Source organism: Podarcis filfolensis (assembly GCF_964270895.1).
Source record: "Podarcis filfolensis genome assembly, chromosome: 2".
NCBI lineage: Eukaryota > Metazoa > Chordata > Lepidosauria > Squamata > Lacertidae > Podarcis > Podarcis filfolensis.
In genome coordinates this window covers 19548251-19574955 of record NC_139605.1, presented here as the reverse complement: position 1 = coordinate 19574955, position 26705 = coordinate 19548251, and the positions used below count along the sequence as shown (strand labels likewise).

Genomic DNA, 26705 nt, shown 5'->3' with positions numbered 1-26705 from the left:
CTAGGTCCCATCTCTGCAGCAAACCCCTTTGCAGACGTATTTAGGGATGTATGTACTCACGCTTTTGGGAAGGTTGCTAGTCTTGGAGTCCACATTGTAGCTGGGAAAAGCACAGAGAAAGTGCATTACTGTCTTGGTGTTAGAACATATCAGTGCCGGATTTACATATAAGCTGAACAAGCTATAGCTTAGGGCTCCACTCTCTTAGTGTAGGGCCATAAGAAACCCCCCCCCCAACGGCCTTTCTGAGAAAGGAGAGGTCCGTCAGGAGAACAAGGCTGGCGTTGATGGAACAGGCTCAAATGTTTATTATTCAAGGTTGTAAAGAGATAAGCAGACTCAAGAATGCACATGGCCGTGGTGTTGCAGGGGCCATGCAGGGAGGCGGGAGGTTGCAGGAAGGGGGGGGCAAGCCCATGTAAGGACATAGGAAGTTGCTATAACTTTCGATTACCCAGAAATCAGGTGGTATTGTATTCTGCAAATGTATAAAAAGTGGGCGCACCCTGACTGGGTGTGCAGATTGCGAGCTGTGCCTTTGTCCTGCATATGCATTTCAAATAAATCCTGTTAAATCCTGCAAGGTTGGTTGCCACTTCGTGTGAATCTGTGCTCCAGGGACCCAATAGCAGATATGGAAAATGTCTAACATTGGGGGCCCCCAAAAAAAAATTAAAGGAAAAAAACCTGGATGTACATTTCCAAAATATAAGATAAAAAACTAATAAAATAAAACCTACATACAGTTAGAGCTTAATAATTATTTCACTATTCATATACTTCTTAATTGTATTACACTACTATTATACTTCTTCATTGTATTTGAGTTCAACAATTACTTTGATAAAATACATATTTTGTTATGCGCAAATGGCTTTAGATACCTATTAGGTCCATAAATTACCATATAGCACATACCGTTTTTTTTCGCTCTATAAGACGCACAAGACCACAAGACGCACCTAGTTTTTGGAGGAGGAATACAAGAAAAAAATATTCTGAATCTCAGAAGCCAGAACAGCAAGAGGGATCACTGCGCAGTGAAAGCAGCAATCCCTCTTGCTGTTCTGGCGTCTGGGATAGCTGCGCCTGCATTCGCTCCATAAGACACACACACATTTCCCCTTACTTTTTAGGAGGGGAAAAGTGAGTCTTATAGAGCAAAAAATACGGTATTCAACACACAAAAAACCAGCAACAAAGGGCAGCTGGACATATAAAGGGCCCCATTACCTTCAGTCGCTTAGGGCCTCATCAAACCTAAATCCAGCCTTGGAACATATTCAAGGCCTGATTTGGAATAGGGTTTGAAAGCAGGCCTCAGCACTGCAATCTGAGACAGGAATGTAGAAGCCAGGGGCATTGTCAGATGTGGACCATGGGAGCTGAGCCCTACCCTTTTGCATCGAACCCCGGATCTCCTTCCTTTCTCCCCTCTTAAAACCTAAATTTAAAAAAAAGTTTGGCTTGCAGGATGGCTTTCCCTTTGAAAGTGAATCTAAAGTTTCAGCTGTGCCAGGGATGGAGCCCCAGTTGTTATGGGCTTGTGCCAAAAGTCTTTTAAGGATCCAGCGATGCCCCTGGCAATGAGCCTCTTAATCTCAGGGTTTTGGGTTTGAGCCTTAATTTAGGGGGGTTGGACTAGATGACCCCCAGGTCCCTTCCAACTCCACCATTCTATGGTTCTATGAAAAGAGAACCAGGAATCAAGCAAGCAGAGGGGTGGTAAGAGAAAAGGGGGTCAGGGCAGGGGCACAAAGTCGGGGAGAGGACCAGAAGCGACTCACACATCAAAACGAAGGTTCTGCTTCTCCTCAAAGTAATAGTCAAGCACAAATTTCCGGACAAACTCTGGGTTCAGCGTGTTGTCGATCACCTCTGTGCGACCAAACTGGGACAGGGAGGTAAGAAAAAACAGAAGGAGAAATGCAGAAGGTTAAAGAGGTGGCAGTAGCAACCCCTTGCATATATGAACTGTGAACACACCACACCTTTAAAGCACCCTCCTGGGGGAGGAAATAATCCTGGAAACTGGTGTGTTGCAGGTGCTGGGAATTGTAGCATTGCGGTGGGGTAAACTGCAGTTCCCAGGATTCCTTGGGGGAAGCCACGCACTTTGCATGTTAGGTGTACAGTGGTACCTCGGGTTACATACGCTTCAGGTTACATACGCTTCAGGTTACAGACTCGGCTAACCTAGAAATAGTGCTTCAGGTTAAGAACTTTGCTTCAGGATGAGAACAGTGCTGCGGCGGCCCGGCGGCAGCAGGAGGCCCCATTAGTTAAAGTGGTGCTTCAGGTTAAGAACAGTTTCAGGTTAAGAACGGACCTCCGGAACGAATTAAGTACTTAACTCGAGGTACCACTGTATACTCAATCCTTGTATGTTTGCATGGAGGACAGGACTGGCAGGGCTCTTGGGTAGTTGACTCACTAACCCTCCCAATCCAAAGCTTAGATCAAGGGTGGCGAGTCTGTGGCCTTGCCAGGTGGTGTTGGTCAGCCCCAGCCAGCATGACCAATGGTCAGGGATGATGGGAGTTGTAGTCCAGGAATAGAAACAGTCTTTCATTTTCAGATCCGGGAACTGCCTTTAACCCAAACACCCATTTGCTTATTTTTCTAAACATACTTTCGTATGGCGACGGTCCTGCTGCCAAGCCCCAACTGTTATGTATTCAGTGGTCTGAGCTTGAGTCTGGACTAAGGATTCTGAGCTCCTGATTCGATACATGTTGTCCAATCACAGAACATTTCAGGATTTGGGCCTCTGCCATTGGCCCTAGAACTCTTGAGACGTGATTCGCAGTTTGGAAGTTTAGACAGCCAATCACGTGTGGCTTTCAGAAATGTATATAAGCCGTTGTTTTGCCTCTCTTTCCCAGTTACGTAGTTCAATAAAGGTTCTTGCTGTTATCACTGTGTCTTGCCTCGTGGGAACCCACCCACACTTCACTAACTTCGGTCTATACATGACCCAATGATGGGTCCTGACTCACCAGTGATCTAGAAGCCAACAGGTTTCTCACCCCAGCCTAGAAGAGCCACATACCTCTGGCCAAAGCAAGGCTGTTCCACCACAAAAAGTCGAGGTTCGGTGGAAGCGGCAGCTGTGGGGGAGCCATTTGCCCCCCGAGCGCCAAGGAAGCTTGTTTCCTGGGCAGGATGTGGGCTGGAGAACCAGGCCCCAGGGTGAGAAACTCAGCAGGGCTGGCCTACCAGCTACCACATTTTGAAGCAAGTAGGATGTTCTCATTCTAAACAGGGCGGGGGGATGGAAGACCCATCAAGTCTAGACTCTAAAGTAAATCTACCGGCAAGCACAGACTGCATTCGCCACGCCACCCACTGCACAGGGGGACTTCAGAGTCAGAGTTCATATCTCCTGGATACAACCCTAGTACCTGCCAAGTACAGCTGATGGTGACCATGTGGATTGGACCTGACAGAGGAAGGGAATAATAATAATATTATAATAATTTATTATTTATACCCCGCCCATCTGGCTGGGCCTCCCCAGCCACTCTGGGCGGCTTCCAAAAAAATATATTAAAATACTGTAATACATCAAACATTAACAGCTTCCCTAAACAAGGCAGCAAGCAGCTCATTGGCTGACTGCCCAGCAGGTTTGACCAATGAGGGTCTGTGCTGGTAAATTGCGGCAGGGCCCATATCCTGCAAGAAGAGTCCTTTCCCAGTTTGATGTAACAGGTGAGCTGGAAGCAGAAGGGTGTGTGTGTGTGTGTGTGTGTGTGCGTTCCTGCAGCTGCTCACCTCTCGCCATTCCTTGTCCGCCGTTCCTTGGATGTAAAGAATCACAACTGCAAGGAGAGATGTCAGAAGAACACATTCAGAGCAGAAAAAGAAATCTTATTCCGTACAATTGCAGTTTTACACATGCGCTTGTGTTTTCCATGTCATACTCCCAAGGCACCTTTTGCAGCCAAAGGTTTTGTAGGCACCCTATATTTAAAGCACACCTTCCCTTCAAAGAGTCACAGGAACTGTAGTTTGTTAAGGGTGCTGGGAATTGTAGGTGTGTTGCGGTCCCCAGGATTTTATTTGGGCAGGGATGTGCCTTAAATAGCTGGCATGCAGAATACTCATTGCAAAGTATTGGAAGACACAAGATCTACCCACTTTGGAAGAATGGCAGATGAAGGTGATGGACTATATGGGATTGGCAGAAATGACTGGCAGAATCCGAGACCAGGGAGAAGAGTCGGTGGAAGAAGATTGGAAGAAATTTAAAGACTATCTACAGAAATATTGTAAAATTAATGGATGTTAGAATGATGTTGGATAGAAATTAAGTGGTTTCCAGCTGTAATGCTCTAAGAGAATATGGAAAAAGGGTTATAAATAGGTAAAAACATAATTAAAATGATGTTGGATTGGAAATAAGTGGTATTAGCAACAAAGTTAATAAGAATATGCAAAAATGAATTGATAATGGATGAAAATACAGAGTTATAAAATGTTAAGTTATAGAGTTAAGATAAATGAAAGAGGGTAAGGATTTGCTGATTTGATTATTTAAATGGGAATACAAGAAGGGGAGGTGTGAGGAGGTCAAAGAAACAAGCAAATGAGTTTTAAGTTATGAAAAATGGAATTGTTTTTAATTTTTCTTATTTTTTCTGTGTGTTTATATGTTGTATTTTTATTTTTATTTTTTCTTTTATTATGTGTTTTTGTATATTTGTTTTTGTAAATCTTCAATAAATATTTCTTTAAAAAAAATAGCTGGCATGCACAGCTTAAGTTTTGATTACACAATTGCTAGGTTTGTTGTAAGGATTATTATTTTTCATTATGTGTTTTAATTATGGATGTTTATATTTTAGTGCCAGTGTAAGTTGTTTTTTTTATATTTGTAAACTGCTTAGATGCCTGTCGTGGCATTAAGCTATATGTAAATTAATTAATAATAATTTCCCACTGTTCTGCAGGAGGTTTTCTGTTTTATAAGCTAAATTAAGAACAGACAATGGGTGCCAGCTGCAAATACAATACTAGGCAATATTGGAGTTTTAATGCTCCAACATCAATGTCCGTAGTTCAGTGGCAGATCTGACTTGGTCACATGCAAAGCTCTCAGATTCACTCCCTAGCATTTGCAAGTGAGCCCGGAAAAGACACTTGAGAGAGATGCTGCCCGTCACCAGATAGTCTGACCTGGGATACAGCAACTTTTCCTATGTTCACTGAGTACAGCGGTACCTTGGTTCTCAAACAACTTGGAACCCAAACGCTGCAAACCCGGAAGTAAGTGTTCCGGTTTGCAAACTTTTTTCGGAAGCTGAACGTGCTCCGTCTTGAGTGTTATGCTTCCGTTTTGAGTGCCACACTTGCGCTTAGGTCTGTCTGTTTTTTGCGGCTCTTTTTTGTTGTTTGTGTGACTGTGTGGAACCCAGTTCAGTGATTGATTGCGTGACTGCAGTACATTGTTTATTGCCTTCATTTAATGGATCAACGGTCTTGTTAGATAGTAAAATTCATGTTATATTGCTGTTTTAGTGGTTGTTTTTAAAAGTCTGGAACGGATTAATCCATTTTGCATTACTTTCTATGGGAAAGCACGCATTGGTTTTAGAACACTTTGGTTTTGGAACGGACTTCCAGACGGATTAAGTTTGAGAACCAAGGTACCACTGTACTGAGTACTAACCGGCTGGCACTGGTGACGTCACAAACCCTCTCTTTCTGAAGCAGTTTGCAGTTCTTTTAAAATAGTTTCAGTAATTAAAAACAAGGCAAGCATTAACTATAGCTAGGTAAAGGTGTGCATGGCACTTTAAAAAAATGTCAGCAGCCTGTTTGAAGCATGAGGCAAGGAGGAAGAGTGATGGACAAGACAGCCTTTGAGTTACTGGTCTGTTGTGCAACTCTCCTTTCATTTGTGATGCTGAGAGGAAGCCAGGTTTCTACTGCAGGAGCAGAACCTGCTGTGATGTCTGTTTATATGTTATTGATCATCCATCAGCTACAATATCTTTTAATCTGTTGACAGTCCTAGCTTGCACCTTCATCACAGAGATTTCCTAAACAATGAGATTGGCATTTAAGATCAGGCGAAGCAAACTCTCCATGAGCTGCTTTTGCAATTTAGCCCGAAACCGCTCTGCGATATCATGAATTAGACAAAGCAGTGACAGCATTCTTTTAATAACGTGTCTATGCATCTTGTCGCCATTGCTTTATTGGGAAATGTATCAAAACTACACATGGGTTATGACAAAAGCGGCCTAATGAATCATACGATAAATATTATATGTATAGCAATCACAATTAATATCAAGGCAAAGATTTAATATTACAGTGCCATATCCTGCCTTAACGTTTATCCATCTTGGCCAATCCATTACCATCACCTGATCCAATATGTCAACACAATTAAATTCAGTGAGATTAATATTTCAGCTCAAATGCTGAACGCTATCATACCCATCTTCTCTGAATGGTTTTGCCATTTCTGAACTTTTAAAAGGACAGTTTTAAATGCCAGATCACTGATCAACAGAATTTCTCGGAGTTATATCTGATATTAGTCGTATGCAGAGTAAACCCATTGAAATCGACTGACTTTTGTAAATGAGCATCTTAGCTGGGTATCAGCCTCAGTGTATAACTTAAGTTATCTCAATTCCTGCTGAATGTCAGACTTTTAGATTTTTGAAGTCATTAATGGATAGCAAATGTATCCAGCCTCCTGCTCCGAATCCAGCTTTTTAAAATAGCCTAACAATACTCTCCTTGGATCCAGACCACATCTGCAATATTTTCCAATCAGTTATCTGTGACCAAAACATCTGTACTCATGTATGTATCAAGTCAATCTTTACATGACTGCATCACCAACAAATGGAACATATCAGGTAGATTTTGTCAAGTTACCATGGTTGTCAAATGCCACTGTATAAAAACCTTAAAACAGTACTACTATGGGGTTGTAGTTGAACTGGAGGACCTACCAAGGTCCCTGGCAAGTCAATGGTTTTATGGTTGCAAAACTGACTTCCTGAGGCAAAAGACATGATGGGGCCTTCTCCTGGTCCATATACACAGAGTAACAGAATCCTAAAACTGTAGAGATGGAAGGGATCCCAAGGGTCATGTAGTTCTGCTGTGGTGGAATCACAGCTAAATAATTCCTGACAGATCCAACGTCTGTTTAGAAACCTCCAGTGAAGGAAAGCGTCCACCATTTTCCGGAATGGCAGCGTAATCTTACTTTGGCACTGGCCACAAGACAACATTCTCTATTGTGCCTGAGGTTTTTGCAGGGCTGGCTAGGAACAACCCAGCATCTGACTTTGCTTTACATAATGGCAGGGCCACCTGTCAGTCTGGACAACAGGAAGATTGCCATGTACCGCAGCATGCGTCTGGGAAAAGCTGTCTTAGTTCAGTGAATGTTGTGCTATGTTCCACATCGACATGCTCAGGCTGCAATGATGTGATGCAGTCACGGGAACCTCTGGCCTCCAGGCCCAAAGAAGCCTGCCAGAGGTCCCTGGGGCTGTTTCCTCCTGGCCACACGCACCTGCCACTCACCTGCAAAGGAAGATCAGGGAGACTAAAGAGTACATTCCAGGCCCGTCCTTTGCAAGCGCAGCTGACATTTGATGCTCTAAGGCATGGTATGTGTGTTTGTGTGTGTGTGTGTGTTTGCAATCAAGCAGGGCATACCTTTTATGAAATAAATAAATAAAATTTAAACTTGGCAAACCGCTCTGCTGGGATTGGATGCACTTGGGAGCTTCCGACGGCATCGGAAGTCTGCTAAAAGCAGCGCTGCTTTTAGCAAACATCCGATCCAGCCAGGAACTCCTGCAAAGAGGAGCTCCCTAGTGTATCCGACCACAGCAGAGTGGCTGGCCTTTGCCAGCGCGACTTGCCTTTGGCACCAAACTGAAGCTGTGTTTAATGCAAGCTGCACCGCTACACCTAGGGGCTGGATTCACTGAACATTTTACTACAGCAGGCGATTGCCAAGTGCCAAGCCCAGCCCAGTCCCCTTGCCAAATGTAGCCCACAACTGGATCTGGTTCACTGGCTAAAAGGAGTTCCCTTGCTGTTGATGCAATGGGACGTTCACAAACATTCTGAGGTCATGGAATGTTTACAATCAATATAGCTGTTGTGAGGGAAGTGGGCATTTTGGCTGGGAGTAAACCTCTTCAAGGACTGTGAGGTATGGGGGGGGGGGTCACAGGGCCATATAGCTGGCTGGGGAGGAAGTGAGATGACCCCGTTGAAAACAAAAGAGGCACAAAATGAGGGGAGTAAAAACAACCTAGGCAGACTGATTATTTCACGTTGATTCAAAGTTAAGCAGCCAAATATTTAGCAAGAATATTTACATTAAAAAACATTAAAGCCTTTTAAACTCAGTCTTCAGCCAAAAAGGCTCCCAGAGCGGCTTATGAAGATCATTAAGAAGGCACACGTTCGTAGAAAGGATTTTATGTAAGCATTGTTGATTTTATATTCATGTACAACAGCTGATAAAATAAAATGTAACTAGGTCATTTCAGGAACACATTGTCCACACAGTGAATGCAGAAAATTCACATTCTAGCTACTGAATAGGTTATTCCTCCCCGTGTAATTAACTAGAAGCCTTTAAAAAAAAAAGGAGTCTATTTAAAAAGTCCTTTTTAGATATGTGTCAGTGTTGTTAACTTCACCACAACTGTAGCGTCCCACAACACCTGGAGTCATCCCTCCTTGAGCCCCTAATGTTTTAAAATATTGGGCGTTTCTAGGTGACCTGTTTACTGAGCATTTGTTTCTGATTTGCTTGCAGGGAGGTTAGATGATGTTGTGGCAAAGTGAGCATCACGCCACACTTTCCTAGTGCATTTTCCCATCAAGCTCCTTATCACACACAAAAAAAGTCCGCCGTTTTGAGGAATCGGCTTTGTTTTGCAAGGCGACCCAGTCAACTAACAGCGCGGCCTGAATCCGCTGCCATGTGACTGAATCCCACGTGACGGTTCTGGAAGTGCCCTTCGAAAGAAGCCCTTGCCAAAAGTCTCTGCTCGTCTCGCGGTCATTATGAGGCTGATCCCACTTAAAAGGGACACCTGGGCTTTCTGTGGTTCAGCCACCAGCAGAGAGAGACTCTCTGTAATTGGATGCCCCTTTTAGACATTCACCAGAATGTCTCCTCTGAGACAGCCTCTCTCTCTCTGTGTGTGTATGTGTCTGTGTATGTCTGAATCCTGTCTCTGGGGCCTCAAATCTGCTGAGAGATTATGTAGGCCGCTGTTGCCGCACAAGCAGGTACATGAGCTGGTCTCTACAGCTGGATAATTCCACGTTAAACAAACTGCAGCTTCTCACTTGCTTCCTCCCATCTTTCCGTTGAGTTCCTTCCCACATTTCTTCAGGATATGTTTCTACATTGTGTCCCAGAACTAAGCCCGACTCAGTTCAAGGAAACCTAGGCTACATATTCATGCCATACATTTAAAGCACCGTGATACTGGCCCGCTATGATGCACATCTGAGAGGTGCCGGAACGGCACTCTTGGGCACCCCAGCTGAACAAAAGCACGACTTAGAAAGCACGAGACAAGTGGGAAACCGATTGGACCCGTGCTTCCTAGGCGCAGGTAAAGGTAAAGGGACCCCTGACCATTAGGTCCAGTCGTGGCCGACTCTGGGGTTGCGGCGCTCATCTCTCTTTATTGGCCGAGGGAGCCGGCGTACAGCTTCCGGGTCATGTGGCCAGCATGACTAAGCCGCTTCTGGCGAACCAGAGCAGCGCACGGAAACGCCATTTACCTTCCCGCCAGAGCAGTACCTACTTATCTACTTGCACTTTGATGTGCTTTCAAACTGCCAGGTTGGCAGGAGCTGGGACTGAGCAATGGGAGCTCACCCCGTCGCGGGGATTCGAACCTCCGACCTTCTGATCGGCAAGTCCTAGGCTCTGTGGTTTAACCCACAGTGCCACTCGCGTCCCATAGCTTACTAGTAGTACATGTGAAAAGGTCCCAAGGGTCTTGGTGGACCACAGGCTTAACATGAGTCAACAGTGTGATGAAACGGCAGAAAAGGCTAATGCTATTCTAGGCTACATCATCAGAAGCCTAGTGTCCAGATCAAGGGAAATATGAGTACCACTCTATTCTGCCTTGGTCAGACCACACTTGGAAGACTGTGTCAAGCTCTGGTAGCACAATTTAAGAAGGATGTTGACAAGCTGGAACATGTGCAGAGGAGGGCGATCAAGATGATCAAGGGAGGGTCTGGAAACCAAGCCTTATGAGGAACAATTGAAGGAGTTGGGTGTGTTTAGCCTGGAAAAGAGAGGACTAAGAGGAGAGGTGATATCCATCTTCAGACATCTCAAGGGCTGTCAGATGGAAGATGGAGCATGCTTGTTTTCTCCTGCTCCGGAGGGTAGGACTCTAACCAGTGGCTTCAAGTGATAAGAAAGGTTTCCTATTTTATAGGACACATCTGCTACATGTCTACTCATGAGTAATCCCCACTGAGTTCAATGGAACCCATTCCCAGGTGAGTGCCATGAAAGATTGCAGCCTCAGCTCTTGTAGACAAGAGACGGGAAGTTGGCATTTAAGCAATGGGGGGAACCTCACGGCATGAGAAATGTTCCAGGCTTGCAGGCATAATGAGCTGTCTGCCTGTCTACCCATTGTCCATTGGAGGAGGATTAATTCTGATCAGAACAAGGTTTTCCCCATTAGCTATATTAGGAAAAAGCTCCATGACAGATGTGAAGGCGTTAGAATCCATTTTCAGCAGTGGCGAGATTTAATCGGGCAGCATCTATTGGTCGCTGGGGACCAGTGGGGGCTGGTTGGGCGGAAGGCAGGGAGGCCACCAGTAGGGGGAGCCAGAGCCAACGGCAGGCACAGCCGCCCCCTGATTGGCTGTGAATATGAAAGCAGGCAGGTGGGGTTGGTTGAGGGCAGGCTGAAGGTTGGTGGGGCAGTGCCCCTTTCACCTTCATGGTGGCCGTTTCTAAGGTTCAAGCCAATTTCCTGCTTTCTCGTAGTGCGATAAACAAGGAAGATTTTATGGCTATTGCAAATGCTTTAATTGTTTTGTAAGCACTGCCATTATTTGACTTCACTTCAGTAGCGCTTTGAGGTGGACCGGAAGATCTTCCTGCCCTCCGTGCTGCCCAGGTGGTGAAGCAGATGGTATTATAGCAGCCAACCTACTTGACAAATCTTCTTTTGGCTTTTCGACCAGATTCCTCACCTCCCACGAAGGACAGTGACATACTGCCTGCCCCACCCCCACCTCCTCACCAAATATCGACAGCTTGGCACACTTACCAGGATCAGACTTGGAGAAAGTATCCATGTCCAACAGGTTCCTGGGGAGATCGATAAGCAAAGGGGTAGAAAGAAAGATAAGAATGTGAGTTTGGAAATAAGAGAAAGGCCGGAAAGTGAAGTGAAGTGAAGTGAAGTGAAGTGAAGTGAAGTGGTGTGGTGTGTGTGTGTGTGTGAGAGAGAGAGAGAGAGAGAGAGAGAGAGAGAGAGAGAGAGAGAGAGAGGTCCCATCTATACTATGCTTCTAAAACAGTATCATACCACTTTAAACAATCATGGCTCCCCCACAAGGAATCATGGGAAATGTGGCATGTTAAGGGTGCAGAGAGTTGCTAAAAGTTCCTCTCAATTCTCTGCAAGGGACTCTGGGAATCGTAGTTCTGTGAGGAGACGAGGGGTCTCCCAAGAACTCTCAGCACCCTAACCAAACTACAGCTCCCAGGATTCTTTGGGGGAAGCTGCGACTGTTCATAATACGGCTTCAAATATGCAATGGTGCAGGCAGGGCTTAAGGATCAAAGTTATAAGCCTAGGATTTGTTCCCTTCCCTTCCGTTTCCCCCAACAGCAAAGTCACCTTGACCGTTCTCAGCCGCTTCCCTTCTCTTGTGTTGTTAGCTTTATTAATGCATCTGAATTAAGATCATTAAAAGAGGCAATCAAATCTGTAGTCAGTCGCAGCTTCGTGCTGGAGAGAGGAGGAAAGAGCCAATTCACAACCCTCTCTGCCCCCAAGAAAATCATCGGGGAGGAATTTCTGAGCAGTAGACCTGAGAATGAAAACAAGGAAGATGAGGGGGCAAGGTGAGTCTACTTACAGGCCCCCCTCATGGCGAGACCTTGTGCCCTTATTGGATGCAGAATCCCTTCCCCTCTGTTGCTAGGACACTTCAACTGAGGTTTAAGTACAATTAACAGTCACGATTGCCAGGCTATTGTCACAGATCTGACTCCAACTGGGTGAGAAAACCCAGCAGTTCTGTATTCAGCCCAGAACTCTGCAAACAACTTGAATAAGCAACGGACATTTAAATCTCTCCCTTGGTCACAGAAGTATACCATTCGGGAGGCTGCTGTGGCTGCCAGCCAGTGTTGGTAATACTGCCTGAGCTGGATGGACAAGTGGCCTGTCCCAATCCAAGGCAACTCCCTATGTTTGGCAAGCTTCCAGCTAATCAATTATCTTCTTCATTACTGTAATTATTCAGGGTTTTTTTTATATATCCCCCCTGAAAATAGTATAAGCAAAGCTTCCTTAAGTTTCTAGTCAAGAAGGAAGACTAGTTTGAACATGTGCAGGGGTCTTAGGACATGGGCGTAGTCAAGAGGGGAGGGCAGGGGACAGCTGCCCCCTTAAATTAATCAAAATCAATACAAACCAAGTGGGGTGGTTGTAGAGGTCAGGTGGCAGGATTTTAGGTAATAATGCATAAAGGTAAAGGTAAAGGGACCCCTGACCATTAGGTCCAGTCATGGCCGACTCTGGGGTTGCGGTGCTCATCTCGCTTTATTGGCCAAGGAAGCCGGCGTACAGCTTCCAGGTCATGTGGCCAGCATGACTAAGCCGCTTCTGGCGAACCAGAGCAGTGCACGGAAATGCCATTTACCTTCCCACTGGAGCGGTACCTATTTATCTACTTGCACTTTGACGTGCTTTTGAACTGCTAGGTTGGCAGGAGCAGGGATTGAGCAACGGGAGCTCACCCCGTCGTGGGGATTTGAACCATCAACCTTCTGATCGGCAAGTCCTAGGCTCTGTGGTTTAACCCACAGCGCCACCCACGTTCCTGCATCTCTGAGGTGACGGACAAATATGAACGTTCAAGCCAAACAGAAGTTAACATTTTCCTGGATTGCTTTCTTTCCCTGTCTGTGGGTCAGCAGAGTTGGTCATGCTCCCCCTCTGAGCTAGGCAAATCCTTGTTTTTCACTACAGTAAGCCTGCAACTTATGCACATTTAACTTGTGTGAATACAGCTTCGCGGGCTTGGCAAAAAATGTAGAAAGAAAGAGAATAGGTAAAAGGTAAAGGACCCCTGGACAGTTAAGTCCAGTCAAAGGTGGCTGTGGGGTTGCGGCTCTCATCTCTCTTTCAGGCCGAGGGAGATGGCGTTTGTCCACAGCTTCTGGGTCATGTGGCCAGGAGGACTAAACCGCTTCTGGTGCAACGGAACACAGTGACAGAAACCAGAGCACACGGAAATGTTGTTTACCTTCCCACCACAGCTGTACCTATTTATCTACTTGCACTGGTGTGCTTTCGAACTGCTAGGTTAGCAGGAGCTGGGACAGAGCAATGGGAGCTCACCCCATTGTGCAGATTCGAACCGTCGACCTTCCGATCGGCAAGCCCAAGAGGCTCAGTGGCTTAAACCACAGCGCCAGCCGCATCCCAGAAAGAAATAATACGGGGGCAGGAAAGCGGTGGACGTCCGGGGGGTGGGGGAAAGGCTTTGGCAATCCCACCCACCACTGAACCCAAAGTGATTATATGTGATTTTTTGCTTTAGGCACGATCCCCGGAACGTAACCCCTGAGTAGATTGTGGGCTTACTTACACAGAATCACACATTTAATACGGAGCTTGCGAACTCTTTCATTTTAAAAGAAGAAGAAGAAGAAGCAGGATGCTAGTGCCCATCGTTGGTTAGAAAAGATTGGAAACCCTTGGCTGTGGTGTGGTGCAGTTTGACAAACCAGGTGTGCACCGGGGGGAGGCAGCAAGGCCAAAACAATCGCAGTGGGGCAGGGAGTACATCCAGTGGCGTAGCATGGGTTGTCAGCACCCGGGGCAAGGCAAGTAATTTGCGCCCCCTAACCCGTGGATTTGCGCCCCCTAACCCGTGGATTTGCGCCCCCTAACCCTAACCCCCAGATGTTGCGCCCGGTGCGGCCGGCCCCCCCTGCACCCCCCACGCTACGCCACTGAGTACATCTCTCTTTCATGCCTTTCCCCCCCCCCCCGAGCGATCCTCTCATCTCCTTGCTCTCTCTGCCACCCCTGCCCTTGCCGAACACTTTCCCATTCTTTGAAACTGTTAATCTTAGAAACCGAATGAATTATGTAGCCAAACTGGATATATGCAGATGTACCCAAGTTGCATAATTCATTCTGAGTACAGATCTGAGGTTTCCATGGAACAGAAGTCGGGAGGCTTTCAATGCTGAGTGCGTCCGGCCTGCTCTCAGGGCAACATTCGTCTCCCCCTCAGCCCCCAACATGTACTAAATTGGCATGCTGTTACGGAGCGTTAGGGCAGATGCTTTGGCCTCCCACAGAAGGACAGCCTAAGAAGCTGGATATCAACGCTGGGCTAGCGCTGGCGATGCTGCACTGAGCAGCAGCCCCCATTCATTTCAATCATTCCAGCGGGGCAGCTGTGGGAGGCACCATCTGCACTAGGGTGGCTTAGCAGTCATTCCCTCTTCCCAGGGAATTACTGGAACAGGTGGCGCTGTGGTCTAAACCACTGAGCCTCTTGGACTTGCCGATCGGAAGGCGGCGGTTTGAATCCCCGCGACGGGGTGAATTCCCATTGCTCTATCCCAGCTCCTGCCAACCCAGCAGTTCGAAAGCATACCAGTGCAAGTAGATAAATAGGTACCACTGCGGTGGGAAGGGAAACGGTCTTGTTGTGCCAGTAGTGGTTTAGTTCTGCTGGCCACATGACCTGGAAAGCTGTCTGTGGACAAACACCAGCTCCCTTGGCCTGGAAGCGAGATGAGCGCCGCAACCCCAGTCACCTTTGACTGGACTTAACCGTCCAGGGGTCCTTTACCTTTTTTTTTTAACCCAGGGGATTCTGGGAATTGTGGCTCTGGGAGGGGAACAGGGGCCTCTTAACAACTCTCAGCCTACTTAACAAACTACACGCCCCAGGATTCTTTGCGGGAGGCCATGACTGTTTAAAGGGGCGTGATACTGCTTTAAATGCATCACGCTTGATTCGTCATTTTCTCATAGCTAGGCAATAGGTAGCCATCAGGTGAAACTCGGTTGGGGAGGACATCTCTCACACCCCAGGCCCAGCCTGAACAGGAAGCATTTTTAGCCCTTCCTGGGTAAAGCCAAGAGCCAGGGCTGTGTGAGAGGAACCCTCAAGGGAAGGGTTGAGAAACTTGTGGCCCCTCGCCCTGCAAATGTGGCCGGGCAGCAGCTGTCGTTCACCCCAGCCAGCATGGCCAACCGTCATGGATCATGGGAGTTGTAGTTCATCCCTTGCAGGCTGCACGCAGACCACCCCTTCTCTGGGGAGATGCACCCCTGGTGGTCCACACCGAGGGGGGGGGGACAGCCCTCCTACATCTTTAGGGGTTGTATAGAAGAGGGAAACTGATCGCTCTTCATCAAAGAGGTTCAGTGCTGTCGTGTGTGGACTGAATTGGCACAACAGATGATTAATAATAATAAAAAAATGTACTGCAGGCAACTCCCTATTTATGCACATTCAAGGCACATATGAACATGCACACGACCATCACCATAAATCCAGAAGTGCGAAAACAGTCTCTAGCAATTCTTTGCAAGTGCAGTCCTTAGTAGCCTTTGCACTGTCCTTTGAGGTCTGAGGAGAGCTGGAGTTTGAGAAAGGAGGTTTGGAGGGTGTTTGGAAGCTTTTTCAACGGTGTTCCCAGTATACGTGATTTCACTTAAATGCACGGAGCCTCAGAATGTAAAGGCAAATTTAAAGGACCCCTGGACGGTTAAGCCCAGTCAAAGGGGGAGTTGCCTATTATTGGCTTTCCAACAATACAACATCTGTGTATCTTTTGTGGGGGTTTCAATGGCCACTGCTAATGATCCAATGATCACAGTCGGTACTTTCGTGCATGTCTTTCCCTCCTGACCTCACTGTTTACAACACCGCACAACACCGTATAATGCTACATGCAGCTGATGAAACAGAGCGCGATCCGTAAAACCTTATGATGCCTCAACAAATTTGTTAATGTGTCACAGCACTCCTTCCTTATCCCTGTAAGAGACTAAAACTTCCGATAACCTAGTATCGTGTCTATTTTGGTCTAAAGAAGCCCTGCACAAAATGAGGGGCTCCTCCATCAAAATAACTGGAGAGCTGTATCCCCTTAAAAGCTCCTCCGGGATAGCATTCTTCCTGATTTGCTTGTACAAAACACCCACAGAGGTTAAATCCGGTCTTTATTGAGTTTTTGTTCCAATTGGTATGCGGGGAAGTTACACGACGGTGAACGTTCATTCTGCATTCATCCCCGGGGAATTACACCTCTCGCCTCATTAATTCATTAATTCATCCACAATTTTCAGCAGACTTCCAGTCACTTTCTAAACGGCAAAAAGTCTGGTTGCTGTTGTTTTAAGTGCTTTTCTTGTGCTTGGGTGACCGGGTGCTATAATTCACTTTAGTTGCACAGACCTAAATTTATCTGCACGCGTTTGAATTCTGCCTGCAAAAAAGGACTAGTGAGCTTATTGTGGAATAAGCTTTCAGAGGGTTTAAGGAAGCTGGCGCTGCAAAAACTGCTGCGACCCGCCCTGGGACCTTATGGCGAAAGGTGGTTAATAAATCAAAATGATAATAAATAAAGTGATCGTAATAATTTGTGACATCAGCCTCTTTGCTGGATTTTGCTTTCTTGCTGCTCTGTATCTGTGCTGCTGCTGCTGCTTCATCTTCTACAGCATTCTGCACTTTGGGCCCAAGATACAGAAGATGGGTAGCATGAAGCAAGGCGAGGGGGAATCCCCTGGAGATTGCAAGCATCGCTTCCAATCCGATTACGTGCAACTCAAGCCTGCTTCGTGGCCACCCTGACTGCCTTCCCTGGCCCCTGTGTGCTCCTTAACAGCAGCCCTGATCAAGTTAATCTACGGACGCTTTCCCCAAAACAACTTCTGCCTGTAGACACAGGGCTGTCAAAGGAGTTTCGTCTGCTGCTAAACGAAGCAGAAACACAAATTCTCTCATTATGGGCTGCGCCAGGCAGAAACCAGGCTCTTTTCCTTTTTTTATATATGTTGCTATTACAGAATCAAATAAGAACCTTTTGATGATAGTACACCTTTCTGCACAGGACAGGTCCAATACCTGAGGCACAGCAGCCGTCGACAAGCCAAGGTTGTCCTCAGCATAGCTGTCCTGCACAGCCACAACGTAACAACAAAACTAGCTCAGCACAGATGGCTTTACCACCCCAAGTCAAATTCTACTGTATAGGAACACACTGAGACACACTGTTGATCCATATAGCTGAATATTGTCTGATGGGAGGTGTTTCTCTGGGGCTTCGGCCAGGGGTCTCTCTCTCTCTCTGAGTCCTAACTGAGATGCTGTACTGCTGAGCCATGGCCCTAACTGTAGAATTACAGAATCATAGAGTTGGAAGGGACCAGGAGGGTCATCTAGTCCAACCCCCTGGAATGCAGGAACCTTTGGTCCAACGTGGAACTCGAATCCACAACCCTGAGATTAACAGTCTCATGCTTCTACCGACTGAGCTATACATCATGTTGTCTGGTTTTCTAGATCAGCTTTCGTTCGATTCCCCTCATTCCAACCCAGGCAGGACATTTTTCACCCTAACACTTTACGTTCATTAGGACAAAAAACAACAACCCAGTAATAAAAAACAAAACGAAACAAAAACCAATAGATTTTTGGGAATATGTGATGTTCCACTTCCTTTTTGCTCACAGAGGAAGAAGACGGAAATGGCAAGTGGCTGAAATTCAGAGGCATTGTTTACTACAGTGGTACCTCGGGTTACAGACGCTTCAGGTTACAGACTCCACTAACCCAGAAATAGTACCTTGGGGTAAGAACTTTACCTCAGGATGAGAACAGAAATCGCGTGGCGGCGGCAGCGGGAGGCCCCATTAGCTAAAGTGGTGCCTCAGGTTAAGAACAGTTTCAGGTTAAGAACGCACCTCCAGAACGAATTAAGTTCTTAACCTGGGGTACCACTGTACTTGCAGGGATCTTACAACAGCCTTTCCTACTCTGTGATCCTCCAAATGTTGTGAGACTCCAGCGCCCATGAGTCTCAACCTGCATAGCCAATGGTCAGGGATGATGGCTGGGGACGATGCAGTCCAACGACAGCTGGAGGGCAAGTTAGGGAAGCTTGTCCTAGAAGGACTACGTGATAGGTTTCTACTTGGCGACTAACAACTGGATAGCTCAGTTGGTTAGAGCACGGTGCTGATAACACCAAGGTCGTAGGTTTGATCCCCATATGGGGCAGCGGCATATTCCTGCAATGCAGAGAGTTGGAACTAGATCAGTGTCTCCAGGTGGTTTTGGACTACAACTCCCAACATCCCTAGCTAGCAGGACCAGTGGTCAGGGATGATGGGAACTGTAGTCCAAAAACAGTTGGAGACCAAAGTTTGGGAAACATTGGACTAGATGATCCTCCCTTCCTAGTCTACAATTCTATGTGCCCTACTTTACAGGGGCCAGCCCTCGATTTGAAAGAATCCTCTGTTTCAAGAGCTGTCCAGAGCTATTAGAAGCAAAAAAAAAACCCCTTGTTTTGATGAATTGGAAGAGCCGCAAAAAGATTCCATTAAGCACATGGATTGATAATATGGACAGATTAGCTACATACGAACGAACTGCATGTTGATGCAAAATAAGAATGGATAAATATGAAGATGTCTGGAACGAATATTTAAGCGATAAGCGGTGGGAAGTAGAGGGAGGAGAGAAAATATTGTTTAAAAAGGTGTAGTTATAGGTATATCAGTGTATCCAAATCTGAATCGTCAAATTGTGTCATTACTGTTATTATGGTTTTTGTTGTATGTGTCTTTTGTGGTTGATGTTTGTATCGAAAAATTGATTAAATACATTTTTTACAAAGAGCTATCCAGTCCAGATATCTTTCTTTATTTCTTTTAAAGAGAACAATCCCTAGAAGGGGGAGCAGGGGTTGGGGATTTGAAGCTGACCCTTTGCAGCAGCACCCGGCAGCAGACAAGTCACCCTGCTGGCTTCTGCAAGATGTAAGGTAAAGGTAAAGGTACCCCTGCCCGTACGGGCCAGTCGTGTCCGACTCTGGGGTTGCGTGCCCATCTCGCTTAAGAGGCCGGGGGCCAGCGCTGTCCGGAGACACTTCCGGGTCACGTGGCCAGCGTGACGAAGCTGCTCTGGCGAGCCAGCACCAGCGCAGCACACGGAAACGCCGTTTACCTTCCCGCTTACCTACCTTACCGTTTACCTTCCCACACTTAAGAGTGCTTTCGAACTGCTAGGTGGGCAGGAGCTGGGACCGAACGACGGGAGCTCACCCCGCCGCGGGGATTCGAACCGCCGACCATACGATCGGCAAGTCCTAGGTGCTGAGGTTTTACCCACAGCGCCACCCGCGTCCCTCTGCAAGATGTATCGTACTCCAAATTTGAATTATAGTCATTATTTCTGAATTTGCACCTGCGGGTAAAGTTACCAGCCGCATCTTATGCAGGTCCGTGTCCAATCCTGCACTCTTCTTTACGTTTAAGCGGCTGCCTCCGTCTACCTCTGTGTCAATTCTGCAAGGGAAAGTGCCCCCAGGGAAGGAGTCTGTCCTAAATGGTTGCAATTAATAGTGTGTCTAACTCAATAGTTTAATAACCTACAAGTGGGCAGGAGGAGAGAACTGCAACATAAAACCGAAGTATAAATTTTTAATTTTAATTTTGAATAAACCTTTTATTGCCTCCTTGGCATCGTAACGGGCTGGCTTCCCCTTCTTTTAACACAGTTCTCTGTATCCTGTGTATGCTCCTATGATGCCCAGTTGCAATTTCTGCTTTGGTTGTAATGGAGGGACCACAGCTCTCAGTGGCAGAGCTCATGTGTTTTACATAACGCGTCTGCTTTGCGCTCTGAATTTTTAAAGTTCGCATCGTTTGCTGCTTAGTGTATGTTGTCTTCGGCTTCCTTTCATTGTACAATTGTTTTGGAACTGCTTTGGATTTTTGTATTTTTTGCTGATCTTGTCATTTTTTAAAAAAAATCATTCGAACCCTATATGCGATCCGTTGGATGCCTACCAAAAAATGAGATCAATAAAATAAATAAATTAAAGGGTTGCATGCAGAAGGTCCCAGGCAGTAACGTCGTGAAACATTTCTAGGGGTAGGAACTCATATTAACTGCCAAACCCACAATAAATATCCGACAATGCAGGTAAGCTGCACAACAAACAACAACAGTACATTGTACTTGGAATGCCACCAAAGAAAAGGAAACAAGTTTCCATCTTCTTCTGGATTACTTTTCTCAAACCAACCTACCAACTTCAAAGCCTTGTTATCACCTCATGCACTTTCCAGGGCAGGAGACTATCAATTACCCAGGTGCCCCAGCACAGGAGGCAATTGCTCCTGCCCTGAAAATATTCCCAGAGCCCCACTGTCTTGCAACCCCCCCTCACCCCACTGGTCTTCCCAGCTTCAGTCCCTGGCATCCTTAGTTGGCATGGTGTAGTGCTTTAGAGTGTTGCATATGGGCCTGGAAGACCTGGGTTCAAATCCTCACTCATTCATGAAGCTCACTGGGTGACTTTGGGTCAGGAACACTTTCTCAGCCTGATGATAATTTCGCCCAGGCATGGCCAAACTTGGCCCTCCAGATGTTTTGGGACTACAATTCCCATCATTCCTAGCTAACAGGACCAATGGTCAGGGATGATGGGAATTGTAGTCCCAAACATCTGGAGGGCCGGAGTTTGCCTATGCCTGGTTTAGCCAGTCCGATGTATAGTGGTACCTCAGGTTAAGAACTTAATTCATTCTGGAGGTCCGTTCTTAACCTGAAGCACCACTTTAGGGGCCTCCTGCTGCTGCTGTGCCGCTGCCACGTGATTTCTGTTCTCATCCTGAAGCAAAGTTCTTAACCCGAGGTACGATTTCTGGGTTAGCGGAGTCTGTAACCTGAAGCGTATGTAACCCGAGGTTCCACTGTATATTCTTTAATCTCTTCAATTTTTCTCATTTTTGGCTCTCCTTCTGGAAAATCTCACAATCATTGTAGGTACCCCAGTTATCACTCATATTAATTCCGCCTCCCCTTTTATCAACTTCTATTGGGGATAAAATGGGGAGCGGTAGAACCAGGCACACCAGACTGAGCTTCTTGGAGGAATGGCAGGATCTCAATGTTAAAAATAAATAAATACCAGACGAGAGCAGGTGATAGAAAAGACCCCTCTCTTCAGAAGGGTCTGGAAATGTGCTGTCAGGATTTGAACCCACACCTCACAGGTCCTAGCCTGAAAAGCACAATAGCTCATGTATGAGCTTCAGCTGGGATGGCTCAGTCGGTGGAGCACGAGGTTCTTAATCTCAGGGTCCTGGGTTCAAGTCCCGAAATATTCCTGCATTCCAGGGGGTTGGACTAGATGCCCCTCGGGGTCCCTTCCAACTTTACGGTTCTAAGTCTTCACAAAATGAAGCAAAAAAACCCACAGAAGACAGATTAGGACTGTAGCTCGGTGGAAGAGAATCAGTTTTCCATGCAGGAAAAAAGTGCCCAGTTCCATCCCATTCCTCCTTCCTGAAACAATGGAGGAGCTACTGCCTGCCAGTGTAGAAGATACTGAGCTGGGTGGTGGATAATAATCATAATCATAATCATAATCATAATGATGATGATGATGATGATAATAATAATAATAATAATAATAATAATAATAATAATAATAATAATAATAATTTATTATTTGTACCCCGCCCATCTGGCTGGGCCTCCCCAGCCGCTCTGGGCGGCTTCCAACAAAGATTAAAGATACATTAAAATGTCACACATTAAAAACTTCCCTGAACAGGGCTGCCCTCAGATGTCTTCTAAATGTCAGGTAGTTGTTTATCTCTTTGACATCTGGTGGGAGGGCGTTCCACAGGGCGGGCGCCACCACCGAGAAGGCCCTCTGCCTGGTTCCCTGTAGCTTTGCTTCTCGCAGTGAGGGAACCGCCAGAAGGACGGCTGAACGATGGGGGTGGAGACGCTCCTTCAGGTATACAGGCCATTTAGGGCTTTAAATGTCAACACCAGCACTTTGAATTGTGCTTGGAAACGTACTGGATCACAGAGCAGCTTCCTGCCTTCCTGTGTAGTTCAACCACTCTGTGAGACCTGATCCAATTGGCATTCTGCCATGGTCCACACCCACCCACAACTGCTACAGTCAGGACCATATAACTCCATCCTGTGCAGGAAGTCCTAAGGGAAGAGAATTTGGTGAGAGCCACAGACAGAGGTTTTGCCTTGGACATGGAGGGGTCCATCTACACCCCTGGTGCTTCTGACCACGACAGAAAAACATATGATAGGTAGGAGGAGGTGAAGATGATGAAGAAGAAGAGTTTGGATTTGATATCCCGCCTTTCACTCCCTTTAAGGAGTCTCCAAGCGGCTAACATTCTCCTTTCCCTTCCTCCCCCACAACAAACACTCTGTGGGGTGAGTGGGGCTGAGAGACTTCAGAGAAGTGTGACTAGCCCAAGGTCACCCAGCAGCTGCATGTGGAGGAGCGGGGATGCGAACCCGGTTCCCCAGATTACGAGTCCACTGCTCTTAACCACTACACCACACTGGCTCTTGTGAACAGACTTTTTCATTAACTGCTTCCCAGGACTGAAGCAAAAGTCCAGGCTCAGCTGGGTAGAATGTGGTGCTGATTGTGGCACAGCATACCTGAAGCTTAACGAATCAATAACTAGGAAGATGCACGTTGACCCGAAACTGGTGAAATCTGAAAGGGGCAGTGGGGGGAAGCAGGAAGGTGCATGCAAACTCCCAAGCATCACAAATGAACCATGAAGAAAAACATATTTTGAGGGCAACAGGTCAGATCAGTGTGGGGGAACTGTAGCCCTCCAGGAGTTGCTGAGATTCGACTTGCAGCAAAGCCAAAGGGCAGGAAAGGATGAGTGTTGTTATCCGTCAACTTTTGGAGAGCCACACCATCTCCAGCCCTGTAGTCACAGGTAGCAAGACTGAGCCACGAAACAGGTGAGGGGACCATTTAAAGACATTTCCCCTCCATGAACTAGGTCTGGTGTTGTGTTAAAGGAGCCTGGCTAAATGGGTCGAAAAGCCTGTAGAGTCCTGCATTCTGCGACCACCTGGATGCCAGCAGGGCACAAAGGCGAGAGCCCATATCTGTACTTCGTCTCCACCCTCTGGGGCTCAGCAGCCTGTTGTTGTTTAGTCGTTTAGTCGTGTCCGACACTTCGTGACCCCCTGGACCAGAGCACGCCAGGCACTCCTGTCTTCCACCGCCTCCCGCAGTTTGGTCAAACTCATGCTGGTAGCTTCAAGAACACTGTCCAACCATCTCGTCCTCTGTCGTCCCCTTCTCCTTGTGCCCTCCATCTTTCCCAACATCAGGGTCTTTTCCAGGGAGTCTTCCCTTCTCATGAGGTGGCCAAAGTATTGGAGCCTCAGCTTCAGGATCTGTCCTTCCAGTGAGCACTCGGGGCTGATTTCCTTCAGAATGGATCTTCTTGCAGTCCATGGGACTATCAAGAGTCTCCTCCAGCACCATAATTCAAAAGCAACTATTCTTTGTCGATTGGCCTCCTTTATGGTCCATCTCTCACTTCCATACATCACTACTGGGCTCAGCAGCCTACTGCTGCTAAACACGGAGGCTCCATTCCACCATCGCGGCTCAGATTTCGGAGGAGCTACCCTCCTTAGCACGGCACCCTCGGCTTCATGCCTTGGCCCCGAGCAGACTTGGCGTCTTTCTCAGCAACACAGCCCAGCGTCTCGCTGCGGAGAGAGAGATCCCTTCTGTTCACCGTGGGACATAGATTTCTGCTCTTCTCCAAGTGGGTGATGCTTATCGCCTGTGGTAACCACTCTCCTCTGCCTGACAGGAGGAAGGCTTATTTTCTCTGTCCATTCAGGTCTATTTTTAAACACAGCCTCCAGGGGCTTGGATTGATTGGCTTACAGGCATTGCTGCGGTGCGCAGGCCTTCTCCCTGCAGCCCAGGTTCCCCTCCACCCTTCTAGCTACCCTTGCACCCATCCTCCCAACACTCTGCCCACAGGAAAGGGAGGAGGAGGAAACATGTTTCCCAGATACCTTATCTGCATACACTCCATAGGTCTAAAATACAGCACTGTATTTATTACACAGGTTTCAAATTCTGCAACCAGAAGCAAAACTTGCATTCCGATCATCAGAATAAATCGGGCAAGTTTACCCAAAACAAGCACCGTTAATAAGTAGGCTTGAATCTCTCTGAACATGTTTTCGGCCCAAATTTGTGGTTTGGAGTTTCTGTGTTGGGTATCGAAATAAGGGTAAGGGAAACAGAAATTTAAAATGAAGGGAGAAAAGAGAATTAGATATGTAAGAGCAGAGTGCCAGGGGTGAACTCCACTCCTATCTTCTTGAGCAGTAGAGCTTTAAGGAGGAACAAACTCTTATCTCCAGACCACCAGAAGCCCCACCTAGTATCTCTCTATGTTCCAGGCTTGCAGGAGCAACCAGCAACAGCTTTGCACATCCTTCACGAGGACCAGAAACCTGCTTCTTTTGCTAAGAGGATGTTGGGATTCTGCCCAAAGTACCGGATTTCGTGTTGCGACCAAATCCAGAGTTTTGCTGTGAGGATGAGTTTTAAGGAACCTGTACGTGGTAATATCAAGCTAAGCTTAATCAGAAACAAACTAGCCAGGGGGAAAATAATAATAAGGTGAAGTCCTAAAAGGTGAGTAATTGTCCAGTAATGAACACCCTCCCTTTCCAGGTATTTTGTTAGGGCAAGCAGCTAGACCCAAGAGAAACTCCAGGCATGTTCCAAACCTGTGATTCAAGCACACTGCACTTACACAATGACTCCAGTGTAAAACGTGTGCTACGCACATTTAGATGTCGATTAAACTTATATGGAGATTGGGTCCATTCAAGCACCAAGACGAAACACGAACGATATTGCAAAGGAAGGAGCAAGAACATCATGTTTGAAAAGCACTCTCCAAGGGTGATACAAACATACGCCGGCTGCTGACATGCTGAATGTACCAAATGCATATGGGCACCTCCACGCTCACTGCAATATGTGAATGGAACACAATTGCTGACCTGAAAGAGCACATACAGCCGGGGGGAAATCTGTGAAGGCTGCAAACAGAACCACACATGCTGAGCCTAAGCGTTGCATGCACACACGCACATACACATACACATACACACAGGTAAATGACATGTGTAACACTTGACTACGGCATGCACACATATATACACACAAACAGATTCATGCGCCCTCGTTGTGCCCAGGGTTGCACGCACAAAACTGTACACACACCCACACCAATTCACTGGGCTCCTGAGATGTACAAATTGTATAGCAACATGACTTGCACGCTAGGCTCCTAGTTACCCCCACCCCCCTCACACACTGTTGGACAATCGTGGTGCACTTTTTTGCACAAGCGTGCGCCCACCCCGGGCGCTTCCCGGGCACTGTTTACATCGGGACAAATCCACGCGCGTCCTGCAGGGCTCGCAAGCGGGGAGGCGTTTCTCTCTCCGTCAGGTTTCCCTCCCCGAAGTGCTGTAAGCCCTGAGACGAGAAGGGATGTACCCGATCCACGCGCGGGGTGTAATAACGGGGCGAGCGGGTCGGATTTTCGGGGGCGCTTCCTCCTTCCTTGCCTCCCTCCCTGCCCGCCTTCCCCGCCGCCCACCCCTCTCACCTGCAGGAGACGGTGATTTCCACCTTGGTGGCCGGCACCCTGGAGGGCGCGGACTCCAGATCTCCGGGAGACGCCATCCCCGCCGGGCTCCAGTCGCGCTAGGGGCGAAGCGGGGCGCGCTCCATGGGGCGGGCAGCCGGAAGCACCGGAGCGCAGGAGGCTCCTTCGATCGCCGCTCTGGCTCGCTCCGTCTAGCCGCGTCCGCTCCCGCTCCAGGTGGCAGCACGTGTGTATGTTGGGGGGTGGGGTGGGGAGGGACCGCTGTAGGGCAGGGCGGGCTCCCCACTCTCCCGCCCTTCCTGCTTCCCGCCTTTGCCCGCCCCCAGGGGGCGCCCTTCGCGCTCAGGCGCCGGCGCCCGTCGGAGAGGCGCGGGGAGCTGTCCGAGGTGCTGAAATCCAACCCGACCGCGGCTGCCTTTCCCAAGGCGCGCAGGGCTGTCCAAGCCGATCCTCGCTTCCTTGTCGGCTTTTCAGCGGGTCGCCCCTCGCACCCTCCCTAGGCGCCCTTTTTCTTGCGGCTCCGCCCAGATGGGAGCCAGAAAGGAGATGGGACCGGGATAGATCTCTCTGGATCTCTCTCTCCCGGTTCCCCGGCTCTCAGTAAAGCGGGCCAGTTTGAAAGCTCCGCCGCTGTTCCGATGCGTGGGTTGGGCTATTTATAGACCGGGAGAGGAAGGCGGAGGAGCGGCGCGGCGCGAC

General features: G+C 47.5%; 1 protein-coding gene across 1 annotated transcript; it reads right to left on the bottom strand.

The window, feature by feature from the left end:
* On the bottom strand, positions 1-26705 carry LOC310758132 (copine-8-like; the record flags this gene model as incomplete). Its single annotated transcript, XM_083604066.1, has 5 exons — positions 26007-26705; positions 11325-11365; positions 3778-3824; positions 1788-1891; positions 1-100 (listed from the first exon to the last, which is right to left on the bottom strand). Exons 1-5 carry the CDS (start codon positions 26081-26083, stop codon positions 1-3), a joined length of 369 nt encoding a protein of 122 aa, XP_083460192.1. The 5' UTR covers positions 26084-26705.